The following is a 19,682-nucleotide window of genomic DNA, read 5'->3' as shown; positions in this document are numbered from 1 at the left end:
TAAAAGTAGTAAAGATTTTCACAATCGGTTTGGGTTTTTTAATGTCGTGGTACCGTGATATTTTATACTAGGTTATCAATAATATATTTTCAAACCATAACACCCTTAATACCTCATCTTCTTGCATTCAACAAGAAGATTCTGTAACAACTTAGGGTGTAAGTCAGAATGAGTAATGAATTAACAAGCATAACAACGTATAACTTTTACACCATTCACATTTTGTTTTTAAAATAAGCGCTATCTGGAGTTTCAGCGTTGATTCTGGAGGGTCTATTTTGATATACGTATTTGCACTAGATTTGTTTAAACCCTATAAACATCTTATATAGCTATCACATAATGTTGGATGCATAGTTTTGTCCTTGGTATTAAAAATCATAAAGTTAAAGCGCTTTTCAGATACTACTATTTCGACACAGTATAATGTATGCGCATGTAAACATGAGGTTCTTCAGTTAGTCGCCGTTCTTTTCAGCACTCTTTTGACGTATGTAGCCCACTGAAACTAGAGGAACAGTTTGCATTTTATTTATTATCAAGAGGTAGTCAAAACTACAGCTTAGTGCAAAGTTTGCGGAAAAATAAGACGTTTCGAACCAAAGTGCTTCAGAGCTGCAAAGTACATCTGAAGTTTTAAAATAGTTTAAAGAGTCGTGGCGTCATCATCGACGTTGTAATGATGATGCTCGGACCACAAGTTCAACCACGAGCGTCTTTGGTGTCCGTGGCAACGCGTGATCGCTGTTTGGGAGCAGGCTTGCGACAAAGCCGGGGACATGACGCCCACCACTGCCAAGGGCTGGCGTTTACACCCAGTGCTGTCGAGTGAAAGTTGAAAATGATGGAGGCTGAAGTTCGAGATGAACATGAATGACAAATATCACAGGGCGGCTCGAGATGGCTACCTTAACTTGCTGAAAGAGGCTACGCGGAAGGACCTAAACGCCCCCGACGAAGATGGCATGACACCGACGTTGTGGGCCGCTTACCATGGCAACCTTGAAGCGCTGAGACTCATCGTGGGGAGAGGGTGAGCTATGTTATTAAGCTGCATAGCTTCGATCTGTTTCTTAGTTCCCCATCTTTGCTAGTTTCAGAATCCGTATAACGCGTGTGTTTAATGCGGAGGAATGTGTATCCAACTTTGGGCAAGGTGACAGTTATAAGAGGCTGTCATTAAACATTGGTTTCCCACGTTGGTGTTCTGAAGAAGTTCCTTCTCAGTGTCCAAATATAGCATTTCACTGCCTGCTGCTCCCAGCAAAGGGATATATCAAATCTGTTGGGGGTTTGACAGAACAAATATCATGAAGGCAAGATAGGCCAAATGCATATTATTCACTTTTTTTTCTTGCTGGCAGATTTATACAGTATATCCATCTTACACAAGAAACACATGATTGTTTATATTATCACTGGGTATCAACTCAACCATATAGTGTGCTTGCACTTCACAAATTAACCTTTTCAAAGACAAGTTCTGCATTAATTGAAAGGATGCTTCAGTCAGGCATATTTTTGAATCTAGCAAATTTCTCAACATTCACGTAATCTCTTAAGCATTCATGTTTGAGTTGTTCTCGACATTCACATTTGAGTTGCACAAGTTCTAAGTTCATATTTTCCCCTTGCAGAGTTCTCAGCATTCATGTTTAGTCTACCCATTGCAGAGGTGTCCAGCATTCCAGTATCATTTCCAGTTCTCCACCTGCGATTGTGTGCCTCTTTAACATTTTTTAATATCATAGCTCATGCAGCAGGACTAATAATTTTGCCTTGTTCCACTTTATTAATTAACACATGATCTCCTGGCCATCATTTGATGACAACATATAAAGTGACCAGAACATACAAAAGCCTTTCTGGCTGGCCTGCTTTTCATGCCAAGCTTGACTGACAGGCCCATAAGGAAATATTTTAAGGACAGATTACCTCAAAGGGTCAGGCTTCTAGTCATTACCACACCAGCAGGTTTGGCCAGTGAAAGGCGCTGGCCATTGTGGGATCCCTTCCAGTTCCATGCACAATGTCTGTTAATATACCTCCATGCATGCAAAGGGACAAAATTAATGCTCTGGCCCCAACTCCCTTTTGTCTACGATAAAGTGGATGCAGGCACAAACAGCACGCCAAAATAATGCTCCCACCCCTCCTTGCAAGTGAACTTTGAACACAAGGCCTGTGCCACACAAGCCTGTGGCACAGAACAGTCCACAGGGAAGCCTGTTTTTCTCATCTAAACTTACTCGCACATAAGACAGACATTTATAACTAATGGTAGCTCATATAGCAGTCAATGCTTGTGAGATTGCTGCATATGTTTACTGTCAGGTTAATGGCTTTTGCTGTCTAGTGGCCAGGATTTATTAACAGTGTCAAGGCAAGATAGGGTTTGGTGTGGAATTATTGGGGCTGCTTTTGAGGTGTTGTAAGTTTTTAGGAACTTTTAGCTGGCTTTTTAAATAAATGTTTCTGCACCCAGATAATTTGTATGTGAACTGTGTAGATTAGCAATGTATCCCTTTATTTAAGATACACCGTACTACAAAGAACACTATTCACTCTAGCACACCTGTATAAACACAAGATGTGTGAATGTGCTACCTCAATCCAAAGCACTTTGCTCACACATGAAGGTAATTTCACAGGAAACTCTTGAAACTCCTTACACATGAAAGGGAAGGGCAGATCAGGAAGTCTATGATTTTTATTTACGCAGCTTCTCTCCCACAGAAAATGTTTCTGTTTTACCCCACCTTCTTCCTGGTACTTTTCAAACACTGTATAATTGATCTACATGAAAAAAATGAGACATGTAATGATAATATGTCCAAGAGAAGGTCAAGATCAGGATGATGAACAATTCCGGTGTTGACTAAGTACAGCATTGCACACGGTTTCACTACTGCTCTCTGTGAGAACCTCGCAGCTTCACTCATCTATAATGCACTGCTGCCAGCCTTTGCCTGCACCACCTCAAATATTGATGAGATCCACTGCATAGGTGCCACAGAGCTTGTCTAGATCCAGATCAGAAGCTGCATGTATTAATCTTCTCCAAGTGAGACCACTGATCTGAGACCATTTTCCCAATAAATTCATTTATGTGATCAGGGAAGAGTCTAGGCAATATCACTCATACTCTACTCTAGTAACTATTTATACTTTCAGGATTGGACAAGCATTTCACAGTGGTCTAACTTGCAGTGTTAGGAAAAGGAAAAATATGATTTAAAATAATGTGATTAGCAAAGTAGAAAGGACACAGAAAATTGCAAGATGTAAAGAGTAAGAGTGAGTGAGTTAGTGAGTGAGTGAGAGTGAGTGAGACATTAATGTTTAGATAACGCTCATTAATGTTTTCATTAGTTTTAGTGAAACTAACAATTAGATGATTTTTCACTATTTTGCTTTTTTAAGCACACTTGACAAAGACCACTTGTGAAATGCACAGCTGCTTTGCAGAATCATCTAGTAAGAGACACTGCATTTCTGTGTCATACATGTACATATGGAATGGCTCGTATATAAGTTTCTTACAGTACACACATGAGGAACATTTGAAATTTGTGCAATAAACCTTATTTTTGAGTAGGAAATGTAGAAGTGTATGGTCCTGGAAGGAAGAAAAGGTTATTTCCTCATACTTTGTCCAACCACATCTTCTGAGTCAGCCTTCAGAGAAAGGACCTGTCATGAAACCTGATCTGTGGTTTGGTCCCCAAGCACTGACATTCCAAGGGTTAAACACATTGGACCAGGCTTCTGCAGCTCAGCTTTGTCGGATTCCAAGCTGACATCACACAGAGTGCCATGCTACTGGTCTTTCCTGAAAGAAGATACCTGTAGAGTCACCACACAGAGAAATCGATGGTCAAATTACATACCCAGGTTCAGCTTCATTGAACATGAACTTTCGGTCACAGGGTTGTAGGCCATATATCCTAATCATTTAGTAGTGCAGCTTCTGTGTGGGAGTTATTTGTCAAATTATTAAGTTGTCAAATTATCATTGTATTAATAATTATATATGATATATAATTAATATTCAGACATAGCATCTGTAATCTTGTGCAAGCTTGAGAACGCAGTGTAGACAAAATTAGCTATTTGATGGATGCTGTAAATAAAACATAGCCATATCAAGTTTCTCCTCAACACCTTGAAGTGTTGAGCACATAACCGTCATGTTGTACAAAACACAAACGACGCCTCTTATGCCACATATCACACATCACATTCATGCAGATGAAATTACACCATGCACAATAACAGTCACAGGCCATAAAGCCTGGTGCTTGAGCATGCAATGCTAAGTCTGAATTATAAATTCGATATTTTCTGTCTCCTCTGGTGGTGTTGTAGAGGGAACCCTGATAAGTGTGACATATGGGGAAACACGCCGCTACACCTTGCCGCTGCTAATGGCCACCTCAACTGCCTGTCCTTCCTGGTGTCGTTTGGCGCCAACACATGGTGCCTCGACAACGACTACCACACACCCCTGGACATGGCCGCCACCAAGAACCACATGAACTGTGTGCGCTACCTGGACTCCATCGCCGCCAAGCAGACGGCCCTCAACCCCAAGCTGGTGGCCAAAATGAAGAAGCGAGCCTTCGGGGATGCCGAGCGGCGCATCAGGGACTGCGTCAAACTGCAGCACAAGCACCACCTCCGCATGGAGCGCCGCTTCCAGAAGGAGGCTACGGAGGCTGCCTCCATCTCGGATGCCATGAGCTTCTCCAGCTACGCCAGCAGCACCCTCAGCCGCAAGCCGAACCACTTCAACACTGCCACCAGTGTGCCATACTCACAGGTCTGCCTCAGGCATTGGGTGGGAAAGAGCTCGTTAGCTAGCATTGACTAAGAAGTGTACGTGATTGTCTGGTATGCTTTTGTAAGGTTAGGTGCTGTGAGATTGTGGTGTTGATTCTGGTGTTGGGGCATCTGTTGTTTCAGGCTACCTTACATGCTACAGCCAGAGGAAAAACAAAGATTCAGAAGAAGTTGGAGAAGAAGAAGCAGGGTGACGGGACCTTCAAGATCTACGAGGACGGTCGGAAAAGTGTGCGCTCCCTTTCCGGCCTGCAGCTGGGCAATGATGTCATGTTCTTGAAGCAGGGCACCTATGTGAACCCCAGGGACCGCGGCCGGCGCAACATCCGCGACATGTTCCAGCGGGACACTGAGGACGCCATCTCACGTGCCATCAGTGAGCCGGACTTACAAGGACCAGACGTGGACTACTCTGAGGTCAGCACGGACTCCGGCCACGACTCACTTTTCAACCGCCCTGGCCTTGGCACCATGGTCTTCAGGAGGAACTATGTGAGTGGGGGCCTTTTTGGCATCGGTGCCCAAGATGACAGTAGTGTGGTGGGTAGTGGGCAGGCACCCAACGTGCGCCTGAGGAGCCGTCTGCAGCGCTCACCCAGCCTGGATGAGGACAGCATCGGCAGTGCCCACAGCCTCCAGGAGAGGAACATCCAGGAACTTCCCTGGGAGGAGGTGGAGCTTGGGCTGGACGATGACGATGAACCAGAGAGTAGCCCCCTGGAGGTGTTCCTGGCCACCCTGAGCATGAATGAGTTCATTTCTATCTTTAAGAGGGAGAAGATCGACCTGGAAGCACTGCTGCTGTGTTCCGATGACGACCTCAAGGGTATTCATATCCCTCTGGGGCCTCGTAAGAAGATTATGGATGCATGCAAGAGGCGACTAGAGACCATTGAGGAGCCCGACAACATAGAGGACACTCAGTTGTAAGTTGCAGACTTTGCCCTGCTCATCTAAATATATGCAAAGAGCAGGCACCTTTGCATTATCCATGATGATATTTTCCAGACTTTTCCAGGATGAATGATTGTATTTTTAAGATTACTTACAGGGTGATTAATTTTGATTAGAGCCTGACTGATATATTGTTTGGCTGATAAAATCAGCTGATATTAAAGTTCCACAGAATTATTGATATCAGCAAAAATACCACTAAAAAGACACAGATAACCAGTCGTGCCACTGGGTTCTTAGAATTGCTATATAAGTATCATCTACTTAAGTGTTATTAAGTATTATTAGGTATATAAAAATTATTATTATGATAATTATATACTGGTGTGACGCGACGAGGCAAATAGGATGCGGAGAAGGGGCACGTTCAAACATATGTTTTAATTAATACACAGACGACACATCTAACACTGCACACTTCACTAAACACCTTTCAAACAACAACAACACGTACTACAACACAGGGGACATATATACACACAAGAGGATTACACATAATACAGAACAGGTGGACAACACGAAAGAGCGTGGCAACACGGACGAACACACACACACACACACACACACACACACACACACACACCAAGATGTTTGAGGAGGGGGTGGGGCCGTAACGTGACAACTGGAGGCTGTTTTTAATAGTAATCAAGCATAATGCCAGGCGCTAAGGATGTTTATAACTTATTTTTTAAATACGGTGTTTTGCTTGACCACCATATTTAAAAAAAAAACTACAGAAAGGCCATTTTACATGTTTTAATGCTACTAAGACTTTCATGTCAGTCAGTTTAATACTACTGGAGTCCAGTTTTTACCACATAACATTTTATGTTTTATTTTTTAAACAAACTGATATTATTAGTTATAGAAATAATTAGCTTTTCAGAAAAATATAAGTGGTGTCCTCTTTTTTATAAGGACAAGAGTTTTTCTCAGTATGTTCTGATGTTCAAGTGTGTCATTATTATTATTTTTTAATTTTTTCAGATAATGAGGTCATAGTCTTTGTCACCTATCCTGTTCTTCTGCACATACCAGGGGGCATCTGTGCATGTGATACAGACAGAAACGCTAAATGAATGATTCACTGAAGGACTCACTGAAGGACTCAGTGGAGGACTCACTCAAGGACTCACCAAATGAATCACTGGAGGACTTACTCGAGGACTTAGTGAAGGACTCACTGGAGGAGTAACTGAATGCAGCTTTGCAGATCTGCAGCTTAGGGCTGGGCCTTTATCATAAGACCACTGGCCAGATGCTATTACGTCCTTGTCTAGCCTGTGGACGCAGCAATCGTGCTGAAGTTCCATGGTTGCCATAAGTGTCTGTGGGCAGATGCTACCGAGATGCCTGCTGGAGTCACACCCAATCAGACTCTCAGCCTGGTACATGTGCCTCAATGGGACACAAGGCTATGGGCCTGTGCTCCCAACACACATGCATGTCCTTTGTCATTTCAGGCATGACATGTATGTGCAATGTTTGATTTTTTTTTATGACGTAGACTTCTAGTTATAAACAGTTTTGAAATGTTACACTTTTGCAGAATATGGGGCATGTTTTCTAGACCTTGCATTACGAAGCTGAAGAACTTTTATGCGATGCCAAGGTTCTGTCAAACCCCCACCCCCGCCACCCCCCAGTTTCACTGCTGATCGCCAATGGAAATATTAGCAGTTGTGAGTTCTTTTGCAGGTCAGTTAATATCTGTACTAGAATAGTGCACTCTGACTTCCGTCACTTTGTTTACGTATCAAGCCATATATAATTTTAAGACATGGGACATTTTATCATTGTTTTTTAATTATTTTATTGCCTTTTTGGTGAAACATCTTACTCTTTGCTGATTATCTTTAGTTTGCAATCATGTCATATCATTACAGAAACACTCTACAGATTCTCATTCTACAATCTGATCATGCTACATAACTCATACACCCATATTTTTGGCATTCAGTACACCTGTGGATTTATTTCACAGTACCCAGTCCACGCTCACTACATGAACATTAATTTTATATTTTTAGTATGTTTTTCTTTTGTTATTTCATAAAAATGATAGAACATGACATCCAGCACTGAAAGCCTTTATCATGTTTATGAGCAAGACAATAAACTGGTATTGCAGATAGATTTGTAAAGGGTTTTCACCTGTCTCGCTTTTACAGGTTTTTTTTTTGTTTTTTGTTTTTTTTCACAAAACAGTATAAAAAATGGACAATGATGGTTGTCGTTTTCACAAAACTTGTGACTTCTGGAAAGCTTGCCAAAGTAAGTGCTTTTGAATCATATCTCCTCACATCAGCAGACTACAAGTCTGTCTATTTTTGTTCACTTTCAAAAGCTAAACAAAGTGTTTCAGACACCATGGCACTATTATAAGCCTCACAAAACTGGTTGTATCGAGTTCTGTTACCCTAACCCTAGTCTTCATGGTTTATTGCTTGGACACACAGCAATTTGAAACCATACAGCAAAAAGCCCAGAGTGTTGACATCTACAGTATTCATACAGAGTTCAGGGTTAAATAAAATACATTTTGTTTTACGAGTCCTACTTTGTTTGTATGAGACAAGTGTTGATGAACACCTATAATATCTATATGAGTCCAATGTTAATTAGTACCTTTAGTGTTTATATGAAATCAGTGTTAATTAACAGCTAGATACTAATAATATATATATAATTATATTATTATTATTATTATTATTATTATTATTAAGAGGAAAGGTTTTAAGCTAGGCTTTGTAGGTAGAAAGAAAGGTGCAAGAAAGAATAGATGTGCATAAGACTTTCCAGAGGGTAGGGGCAGCAACAGTGTCCACACTAGATAGCCTGAACCTGGTGACAGCTAGCAGATCAAATCAGAGCACCAGAATTCGTGAGACAGGGCATATGGGAGTTATAGTTCAGAAAGATAGGTGGGTGCAGGGCCATGAAGAGCGATGAAGGCTAACAGCAGGATTTTATAGTGCAAACACTCTGAAACTGTTAGTCAATGTAACAGGTACTAGCTCTCTGCCTGCAGAATTTTGAATATACTGGAGATAGCCATGAGCAATGATGCAATCAGAAATGCATTTGTTGCAGAACTACAGAGACACAAAGCTCAATACAGGAACAGAATGACCTGTCTTCCATCTAAGGGTTAAATCCTGAAAAGCTATGATGTCAAAGCAAGCCATCAGTGGCAGCAATAGCTTGTAAACTTGTTGTAAAAGATACTCAGCTGAAATTAACCTTATGTTTTACAGTGACAAGTGTCACTTCGGGTAATAAGTTAAGTCATTCAGTTATCTCTTTCAGACAGAAGGTATGGAGATTTACTGGCCAACAATAAGGTTAGTGATGTTTATGGCCGTATTTTCCTAAAGACTATCTTATTTCTCTGATTGGGGGTGTGAGCTTTTTGTTGTCCACTGACTCCTCTTATTGTTCTTGCTAAGAACTGGTTGAAATACCCAAATGTTCATCTCCTAACATAGCCTTATACAAATCACATTTTTGGATATTTTGAGAGGAGTTGCTATCAATGTATATTCTCATTCTTGTTTCTTGTTTTCCTGCCAAGAATTTACACAGATATACTGTCCATCTGATTCTGGCACTGAGTTCCTACAATTCCCTGAAAATCTTGGCAAAATGCTACTCAGGCAAGCAAAATGAGCCCGATCAGCCTGAAGGGGGCACAGCAGCAGGCAAAACAGGCAGACTTGTGAGTTCCTCTCTCACTGGAGCAGCTATTTAGCAGCTATTCAGCTATTTTGTGTACTTTTATGAAGGGGCACCCAATTTTATTATGACACATAATGCAATCTTAGCCTTAAACAAATCTTGAGTTCAAAGGTCAAGCCAAGGTGTCAAGGCTGAGTTAATGCAGCTCTATTTATTGAACATAGCAATTTGATTGCATAAGAAAAAAACCTTATCATAACAATCAAATCTTTGAGTTAACAACTGAACAACTTAATGATATTATCACTTTATCTACAGATATCATTTATCAGCTATTGAATCTTAGGTTGAAAGAAAAAAAACAGAATAAAAGGACATTCAACAAATTTCTGAAATCTGGAATTGGAATTTGGTTGGAATTTTTAAACAAGAAAAGAATGAGCAACACAGACAAAGAACAGCAAATGAAAATTGCATAATTAACTCTTCACAACTCCATCATAGATTCCAGACGAAGGTGTTGGCCATACAATTATTCACTGGGGTTTGTTAATTTGCTCATCTGTCATTTGATTGTTAATAGAGGGTGATAAGAGAGTGTTAAGAGAGTGCCTTATGTATAAACAGTATTTACAAATTCTCTTAGTTTTCCCAACTAGTGTGTGCATTCATCTGGTTCTGGCACCTCCCCCCTCAATCCCCCAGTTCCAGAACAGACTGATATGCAGTCTCTTCACTGCCAGTTGCATTATCAGCATCAAATCTTAAGCATTAAAACTGCTCATAGATCAGCATGAAAGATAAGCTTCTACAGGCTCTGTAGAAAATACAGTTTTACACAGAGGGGATTCATGGGAAATGTAAACTTCCACTCCCAATTTCCAGTTAATCATGGTTAAAAATATATTGTGCTAACTTTGATTATTTCTGTCAGGATTTTGTATTAAAAGGATTATTCTCTAATTTGTTCATACTACATACTTCAAGTTGATTCAAAAGATTTTGTGACCAAATGAAATATCACATCTCTCTTATAAAACTAAAAGTTTTAAATGCTGATATTTTCTACATGTCCAGTTAAAGCACAAAAATAGTCTAAGACTGACATGTTACTGCACCAATACTGACTGGCACTTATGAAAGTCTTAAAGTCACTTTGACAGTCTTAAAACCCAACATTCATGACTCCATTTCTATCCACCCATTTCTATCTTACCAGGTTGAGTATTATCTAAATGCAGCTTTGTTTCATAGGCGTACAAGGAAATGTCTGACAGACACTTTGACAAACTTTAACCACTAGATGTCACAAGTGGGCTATATGTACCAAAAGATGCTCTTGTTACTAGTAAAGGAATGGATGGAAAGCGTATCATTCCGACTACATGTACTACACAACCGAGAACTGGAATCTCAGTAATGATGACCTCTGGCTAGTTGCCACATTTGCATATTTTAAAATGTATACATTAAAAATAATACAATACTATTATAAACTAGACACAGAGTAATTAACTTTAAACTTAATTAACATACATTCTGTAGTACGTCACCTCTAAAAACAAAGGAAGAAAGTCAGTTTCAGTGGCATTTGACCTTTGACCCTTGACCTTAATATTTTAAAATAAAAATGTTATTCTCACGTGGAAGCTTTTGATCCAGCATGGATGTCAACCGAGATGGGCTCACTGTATCCCTGGGTGCAGGCTCAGTCCTGTTCACCCTGCTGTGGGGTTGAGTCATGTGCTGTAACACCAGGCCCCGTCATGTTCACCCTGCCCCAATGTTGAGTTGTACTCTCTAAAGCTCGGCAGTGAGAGGAGCCCCTCCAGAGCTGGGCAACACAGTGGGATCTGCAGGAAACGCTTTGTCAGGCGTCTCGCTGTCACTCTGAGTAAATATCCATGTGTCCCCCCCAGCATGTCTAAATAGCTCCTACTGATAAGGCAACTGTAATCCAGTGGAGGTAAAATGCTTGTTAAATTGTACAGAGCAATGATACAGCTACAAGACGCCATTATATAAAGAAAATATATCTTCCCAGTAGTTATGCAGTGACTTCAGGGAAATATACTGATGCTAACTCATCATATTTTCCCACTCATACAAAGGATCAGTAAAGCCAACACAACTAATTAAGTATGAAAACACACAAAAACAACAACAACAACAACAACAACAAATCCAAATAAAATAAAAACAATAAAAAACACCCAAAACTGACTAAGAAAAAAAAAAAAGACTCAGTATGAAGTTTGAGGAAACTGGGAAAAGTATGGTGAATGGTATAAGTTATGTCTCATTAAGTATTACATTCTGAATTTCTACAGTGAATAAAAAATACTAGGACTAGGAGATATTACTGATGTTCACAACATAAATGTATTTACTCAGAGTGACAAGCATTTACCAAGCTATTAATTTTCTATTATACAATAATAATATAGAATAATTTAATAATGCCAATATCTATATGAGTTCAAGTTCAAGTTCAAAGTTCAAAGAGGTTTTATTGTCATTTGAGCTATATACAAGTACACAACAAAAACGAGACAATGTTCCTCCAGGACCATGGTGCAACACAAAACAACAGTGCAACAGACAACATGCTACACAAGTGCAAACAGTCCAATATAGTGCAAAAATGTCATTAAATAAACATTAAATAAACAATAATAAATATAGGACAGGACAAATACAAAATGAGTAGACAGTGCAATTATTTAGTCCAGTACACAGTACTAGGCATATGTAAAGCGAGTTGTGCATAGGAATCAGTGACATGCTACCCTGAACAGAGCAGTCACTGTTAGCAGCCAGAACAGTTCAGAGTACAGTGCTGGTTTAGTACAGTACTCTAGCAAGGAGGATAATGTGCAAGACTGCAACAGGAGTGCATAGTTTATTTGTGTGAGGTTTGACTTTAGCACTAGTCCAATGCAAAACAATGTGTGAGTGTGTATAGATATGTATGTATGTACGTGTGTGTGTGTGTGTGTGTGTGTGTGTGTGTGTGTGTGTGTGTGTGTGTGTGTGTGACTGTGTATAAGCATGTATAAAAGTGCCCATTTTGGAATCTGAATTGGAATTGGAGTTAGCCAGAGTTCAGGAGTCTAATGGCTTCTGGGAAGAAGCTGTTGCACAGTCTGGAGGTGCGGGACTGGATGCTGCGGTACCTTCTTCCAGATGGCAAAAGGGTGAACAGTTCATGTGAGGAGTGTGTGGGGTCTTTCACAATGTTGGTGGCTTTCCGGATGCAGCGTGTTATGTAAATGTTCGTGATGGAGGGAAGAGAGACCCCAATGATCTTCTCAGCTGTTCTCACTATTCTCTGGAGGGTCTTGCGGTCAAAGGCGGTGCAGTTCCCAAACTGATGCTATATATTATGTTTGTATGTACTCTTATGTGTTTATGCACACATAAATACTTCATTTGATCCTTTGACCAACAAATTGGACTCTTCTCCTTTACTAAGGTTATTGTTAACATCGTAGTTTCAGGTGTTTTGCTGATGCTACATTGACAGGCTCTTGTTGAGAGGAGTGGCACTAATGTTAGCTTGCTGCTCCTGGCATGCATTTAGTACTGGTTCTGGGTGAAGCTCTGTTGCGTCATTGTCTGACTCATGCAGTTTCAGTTTCCTTTTGGAGCCAGGCCAACATCATTATTTAGCACTAACATTACTTAGACTAGCATTAATATTACTTATCTTGTCTGGCATTAACTGCGAGAACTGGCACAGGTGGGTATCACATATTGCCCCTTGCATAATGTAGTTTATATGGAGTCATCATGATCTCTCAGAACCTGATATGGAGAGGGTAGAAAAGAATACAGGGAGCTTGTGAGAAATGCTGGTACGCAAGAAAAAGTCACAGTATGCCAAAGAGTAGAAGTAGATGTAGAAGTACTGCGTAGCAGTGAGTACTGGACCACTTTGAGCACTGCTGGTCAGACTATTAAAAGCCAGACATATCACCCCAACCCCTAGCCCACCCCTACACCTACACCCCAGATTTTTCAATGGCTTCTGCACAAATATGTAGTAAAACAACACTAAATATGTTCACCTAACTGAACAATGAATTTGTTGAATTTAGGAATTCAATTAGGTTGCATTCCCTTGAAAGTTAATTTGCTCCATATTTACCATGACCATATTCTCTTTAGCACGCCTACATCAGAAATAAAGATAATATTGATGACATCCCTGTTAACACTGTTAGCTCTTGCTCATGGTAAAAAATAATTAATCTACACATTTAAACACTGGAACCCTTTTAAATGGTGGTTATGCCTATTTCAACATTTGGAATTATTTCCTTCTGCAGCGTCCAGTTTGTTTAAAAGGTTTGTGAACTATATCAGAGTTTCCATACATACATTTCTCAGAATGGTTTACTTATTGTTTTTTTTATTGAGTTTGAACAATACAGACAATATGATTGAGTAATAGACCTTGTAATAACCCGTGGCAATTAAGGAAGAGTAGGCGCTGTCTTTTCACCAACCTCCTTTAACAAGCTCAGGCATGCTTATTACAGGAACAGACATGTATGGAGAGGGTGGACTGAAATATTATATTTAAATCACGTTGTTTCAAGCAGCGATTTCAGTAATGTAGCAAACAAGTTTTCTTAATTTACTATACAGCTTTAAATATTCACATTTGTTATTACTTACGAGATAACAAATGTCGACTGTGCAGGACCATAGTGCTTATCTTCTGAAAGCATATATTCCCATGCTATGAATCCATTCATTTGTAGTCTTTGGTCTTTTAAGTCCAATAGATTTATTTTACAGAATGGGTTAAAACCAAGCACTGTATTGTGAAATCTTATATCATATGTATTAAGCTCTGTATGGAAAAACAATTTTACAGTCTGCCTAATAGGTGTAGAATCAGAACAAATGCATCGTGATTCAGCCATTTAATGAATCATAATAACACATAGGCCGCCACATAAACATTGATACAGTTTAATAATGGGAAAGTAATGTGGTAGTAACACTAAAATTTGATAAAACTTTAAACGTAGATAAAATTATTGAATATAATCAATTTAAATACATTCACCTTTGCTCACAGATATCCCAAAAAATTATAACTCAAAGAGACCAAACTATTACAACAATTTATTTTTGAGTTAGTGTTAATGTAATAGCTTAATTTCACCCACTTCTTGAATATTTATGCCAGTTGTTTTTGTTTTTTTTCTTTTATTAAGATGCGCTGTTAGTGAAGTATAAACAGGGAAGGTTCTAGAAGATAAGAAAAACACCACACTACTGAGGCCAATGCTGGTGTTCGGAGTGACCCCTTCCCATTCTACTTCTGCTATTATGTAACATGCTATTATGTTACTCCTCCCTCTTCTCAGGAGTCCCTACAGAAGTACCATGCACACCCAGGCACAAGGTGTGGCTTCACTGACCTCAGACAACTTTACATACCAGTCTGCCTGTAGCAGAAGCAAGTGGGGGAAGGGAAAAAGATAACACTGTAACAACAGGAAACACTGCATAGTTAACTTTTTCTGACTAAAGAGAACTTCAGCACTACTGAAACCCTGTAGGAGAGAATTCCGAACATGGAAGAAGTCACTTTACCTAAAGAAATTCCAGTTGGCACTTGGCCAACCATGGAAAATAACCACAAAGAAGGTTGCGGAGAAGAGCACGAGTCAGTGAAATGCACAGCTGCCGTAGAGACTCTGAGCGACAACAACACACCTTTGGAGGCTTGTGAATGTGCCTCACAATGCACCGCTGTCCCGCAGTCAGGGGTGGAGGTGATGTGTGACTCCTGCATGGAGGAGCCCCGGCAAGCTTCCAAGTCCTGCCTCACCTGCATGGTGTCCTACTGTGAGGAGCACCTCCGACCACATCTGGAGAACAGCAAGTTCCAGAACCACCAGCTGGTGGAGCCGCAGCTGGACACAGAGCTGCGGGCATGTGAGTGCCACCGCCTGGCCCTGCAGCTATACTGCGCAACAGACGGCTGCTGCATCTGCCCCAGCTGCGAGACAGAGGAACACGAGGGCCATGCCGTGACTGATGTAGCAGAGGCACGCAAAAACATAGAGGTCTGGCTATGAATCTGTGTGTGCATCTGTGCATGTGTGTATGTGTGTGTGTGTGTGTGTGTGTGTGTGTGTGTGTGTGTGTGTGTGTGTGTGTGTGTGTGTGTGTGTGTGCGTGCATGTGTATGGGTGTATGCAAGGAGCACTTTGATTTTACCTAATAGTGGCTTAGGCTAGCCTTCGGATTAGCCATGTTTTTAAAGACAAGGCTAGATATTTAATTCATTCCTTCATAAATTTGTTTAAAATGCCCTTGAAGTACTGTGTAATCTACTGTGTTTGTTAAAACTGTTTGGCCCTCAAAGGGAAGGCTTTCATAAAGGAAAGTTTTGAATATATTGGTCACATGCCTTGTTGTACATTTTGAATCTGTTTAACTACCAAATAACTTACCTCTAGCAGTGCTCTTGTTTCAGATAGCATTTTCCTCTCATACACTGCTATCATTAGTAAGAGAGCACAAATCTGGATCTTTGATGTGTATTTGTGTATGTGTGTGTGTGTATGATCATCTGAAGGGAGAGCTCCAAGACAAACAGAAGGGAATGGTAAAGACTTTAACAGCAGCAGAGGAGGCCATCAACAAGCTACAGAAGAACACTGCATCCATAGATGTGAGTCTCTTCTGTGCAACAGTGATACACCAAACACTGATTTTCCTACTGATGCATGGCCTCACCACTCAGGGTTATCTATAGAATCACAGGCTAGTTATATAATGCCTATTCTCCAAATCTAGACTCTCTTTTTTTTTTTACATTAGTTAAAAGTCATCTGTCTAAAACTTGAAAATAATCAACCTCATCCAGTACTACCTTTCTGAAAAAAAGGGCCTACATCAGCTTTATAAAAGTTCCCTCTGTGAATGTGCTCAGAGTTCAGTGGCTGGCGTGCAGGCAGTGATTGAGCAGCAGTTCTCATCACTGCGAGTGGCGGTTGAGGATGCTTGTAGGAGCTCTCTGGACATGCTGGACGGGGAACACAAGCAAGCGCTAAGTCAGGCTGAGAGCATCAGGACTCATCTGGAGCAGAAGTCTGGTGAACTAAAGAAGACCATGACACAAGTGGAGCGATTTGCCAAGAAGAAGAATGATGTAGACTTTTTACAGGTCAGCCTGTCTAAGAATACTACAGTTATGTGTGAGAACATTTAAGGTTATGTAAAGGAATCATGGTAATCGTTACATCAGGTGGCTAGCAAGTCAAATGATACTAAATTACTCCTATTGACCATCATTTACTGTTAGACAGTGGTAGCGTTACTCTTAGGCAGTGGTTAAGGTACTTGACTTATAATTGGAAAATTGTTGGTTCAAGCCCTTCTACTGCCAAGTTGCCACTGTTGGGCCTCCTGAGCAAGACCCTTAACCCTCAATTGTTCAAGTTGTACTCAGTCATAATTGTAAGTTGCAAATGTAAAATGTTAGACACTTGTTAATTTGTAACATTAAGTTGAGCTATTAAAAATAAACACAATTTATGATAGCATTCTTTAATTACACACAGAAACAGCAAGGCCACTCTTTAGAGTTTTTTGAACTTTAGAATATTTCAATTTAGAATCAGGTCATGAACCATTTCACAACACTTACAAACTGAGATGTTCAAGACCATGAAGTATATGCATAAACCGAAGTGACCTGAAGAGTAATTTTCACGCTGATCCGACTGCAGGAGTACGCGGAGTGGAGAAAGGTGTCGACAGATGTCCAGTTGCCCAGTGTTTACATCAGCCTCATAGACCGGCTGGCCACATTCAGCAATTTCATCAAAGAGTCGACACAGGCCACATGCAATGAGCTGAAGTCTACCTACAATGTTCAGCTGAAGGAGCTCTGTAAAAGTGGTAAGAGTAAAAGCAAAGGGATCTCATACAGTCCAAGTGTGGAATTCCATCTAGGTGACCTGTGCCTTTCCATCACAGACAGACTGGGTATTAAAACCATGGTTCATCCAAGCTCTCCGACCAAGCTACAAGCCTTCAGCCCTGATCCTGTTACCAGGGACGACTTCCTCACCTGTAAGCCAATAACTGCTTATCTGCACTGATGCTGTTATAAAAAACAATATTTTAAAAATGCAGAAATTTTGAATTTAAATAATATTCTGATATTTCTTATGAGAAGATTCACTGCCTGGTCAAAAAAAAGGTTACACACGCTAATATTTCGTTGGACCACCTTTAGCTTTGATTATGGAATGCATTCACTGTGGCATCGTTTCCACAAGCTTCTGCAATGTCACATTTATTTCTGTCCAGAGTTACATTAATTTTTCCCCAAGATCTTGTATTGATGATGGGAGATTTGGACCACTGCGCAAAGTCTTCTTCAGCACATCCCAAAGATTCCCAATGGGGTTCAGGTCTGGACTCTGTGGTGGCCAATCCATGTGTGAAAATGATGTCTCATGGCCCACAAACCACTCTTTCACAAATCCTAGCATTGTCATCTTGAAATATGCCTGTGCCATCAGGGAAGAAAAAATCCATTGATGGAATAACCTGGTTGTTCAGTATATTCAGGTAGTCAGCTGACCTCATTCTTTGGGCAGATAATGCTGCTGAACCTAGACCTGACCAAATGCAGCAACCCCAGATCATAGCACTGCCTCCACAGGCTTGTACGGTAGGCACTAGGCATGATGAGTGCATCACTTCAGCTGCCTCTCTTCTTACCCTGATGCACCCATCACTCTGGAACATGGTAAATCTGGACTCATCAGATCACATGACCTTCTTCCATTACTCCAGAGTCCAATCTTTATGCTCCCTAGCAAATTGAAGCCATTTTTGCCGGTTAGTCTCACTGACAAATGGTTTTCTTGAGGCTACACAGCTGTTTAGTCCCAATTCCTTGAGTTCCCTTCACATTGTGCATGTGGAAAAGTTCTTATTTTCCCCATTAAACATATCCCTGAGTTCTACTGTTGTTTTTCTACGATTTGATTTCACCACATGTTTAAGTGATTGCCACTCACGATCATTCAAGATTTTTTTCTGATCACATTCCCTCCTCGAAGATGATGTTTCCCCACTGCCCTTCCACTTTTTAATAATGCATTGGACAGTTCTTAACCCGATTTTAGTAGTTTCAGCAATCTCCTTAGATGTTTTCTCTGCTTGATGTATGCCAATAATTTGACCCTTCTGAAACAGTTTAACATCTTTTCCAGGACCACAGGATGTGTCTTTCGACATGGTTGTTTAACAAATGAGAAGCTACTCACTGCATCAATTAGGGTTAAAAAACTTGTTGCCAGCTGAAACATAATCACCCATGCAGTAATTATCCAGTGGCAGGCTCTTACCTATTTGCCTAGTTAAATCCAGATGGTGACCTTTTTTTTTGGCCAGGCAGTGTATTATGTACATTTTGACATATCATCTTTAAGATGACTCACTTTAAATTATATTCAGATAAGCTTACTCCATAAGAAGTCAAAAATTAATTTCAAGCATTTATTTCCTAAATATCACATTAACTTTTTCATCAAAAGGTGCTAAATGCAGGGCATTGTGGGTATTCGTGATTGTCATTTATGCTAATATCTTTGCAGATGCTACCAATCTAAGCTTCGATCCTGATTCTACACACAAGTTCCTCAGGCTCACTGAGGACAACCGAAAAGCTACTAACACAACGCCATGGCAACATAGCTACCCATATATGGCTGAGCGTTTCGAGCACTGGCGCCAGGTCATGACCTCTGAGAGCCTCTACTTGGGCCGCCATTACTTCGAGGTGGAGCTGAGTGGTGAGGGGGCATATGTGGGCCTCACTTATAAAAGCATCAACCGCAAAGGACAAGAAAACAGCTGCTGTGTCACAGGGAATGATTTCTCATGGTGCCTCGGTAGAGAAAGCCATGGCTACTCTGCATGGCATTGCGACGTGGAAACCTCTGTGGAGGTGAAGGAGTTCACGAAGATTGGCTGCTATGTTGACTATAAGAAAGGTCTGCTGGCCTTCTATGGCATAGCTGAGACCATGAACCTTCTTCATAAGTATAGCGTTCGGTTTCTGGAGCCATTGTACCCTGTGTTCTGGCTCTCCAAGAAGGACAATATGGTTGTTCTAGTTAAGCCAAGTGATTAGTAATTTCAGATTTAGAACATTACAA

At 40.6% G+C, this 19,682-nt stretch overlaps 2 protein-coding genes across 6 annotated transcripts; both read left to right on the top strand.

Moving 5' to 3' along the window:
• The first annotated feature begins 654 nt into the window (after nt 1–654).
• On the top strand, nt 655–6,957 carry ush1ga (Usher syndrome 1Ga (autosomal recessive)). Of its 3 annotated transcripts, none has more exons than XM_081710767.1 (4): nt 655–1,033; nt 4,369–4,822; nt 4,966–5,768; nt 6,835–6,957. In XM_081710767.1, the coding sequence occupies exons 1-4, from the start codon at nt 864–866 to the stop codon at nt 6,851–6,853; spliced, it is 1,446 nt and encodes a 481-aa protein (XP_081566893.1). In that variant the 5' UTR covers nt 655–863; the 3' UTR covers nt 6,854–6,957. The 3 variants fall into 3 exon arrangements, with proteins under 3 accessions (XP_081566893.1, XP_026856172.1, XP_026856173.1); XM_027000372.3 differs by having other exon boundaries at nt 659–1,033; nt 6,784–6,921; XM_027000371.3 differs by lacking the exon at nt 6,835–6,957 and having other exon boundaries at nt 656–1,033; nt 4,966–5,772.
• A 441-nt stretch (nt 6,958–7,398) lies between these two features.
• On the top strand, nt 7,399–19,668 carry LOC113571443 (tripartite motif-containing protein 16-like protein). 3 transcript variants are annotated; one of them, XM_081710766.1, is made up of 10 exons: nt 7,399–7,494; nt 8,005–8,070; nt 9,106–9,140; nt 9,371–9,514; nt 14,859–15,563; nt 16,079–16,174; nt 16,436–16,669; nt 17,235–17,406; nt 17,485–17,580; nt 19,119–19,668. In XM_081710766.1, exons 5-10 carry the CDS (start codon nt 15,069–15,071, stop codon nt 19,655–19,657), a joined length of 1,632 nt encoding a protein of 543 aa, XP_081566892.1. In that variant the 5' UTR covers nt 7,399–7,494; nt 8,005–8,070; nt 9,106–9,140; nt 9,371–9,514; nt 14,859–15,068; the 3' UTR covers nt 19,658–19,668. The 3 variants fall into 3 exon arrangements, with proteins under 3 accessions (XP_081566892.1, XP_026856187.2, XP_081566891.1); XM_081710765.1 differs by lacking the exon at nt 7,399–7,494 and having other exon boundaries at nt 7,959–8,070; XM_027000386.3 differs by lacking the exons at nt 9,106–9,140; nt 9,371–9,514.
• The last annotated feature ends 14 nt before the right edge of the window (nt 19,669–19,682 follow it).

This window comes from Electrophorus electricus, chromosome 3, assembly GCF_041902795.1.
Source record: "Electrophorus electricus isolate QZ-2024a chromosome 3, ASM4190279v1, whole genome shotgun sequence".
Lineage (NCBI taxonomy): Eukaryota > Metazoa > Chordata > Actinopteri > Gymnotiformes > Gymnotidae > Electrophorus > Electrophorus electricus.
This window is presented reverse-complemented; position numbering and strand designations above follow the sequence as displayed.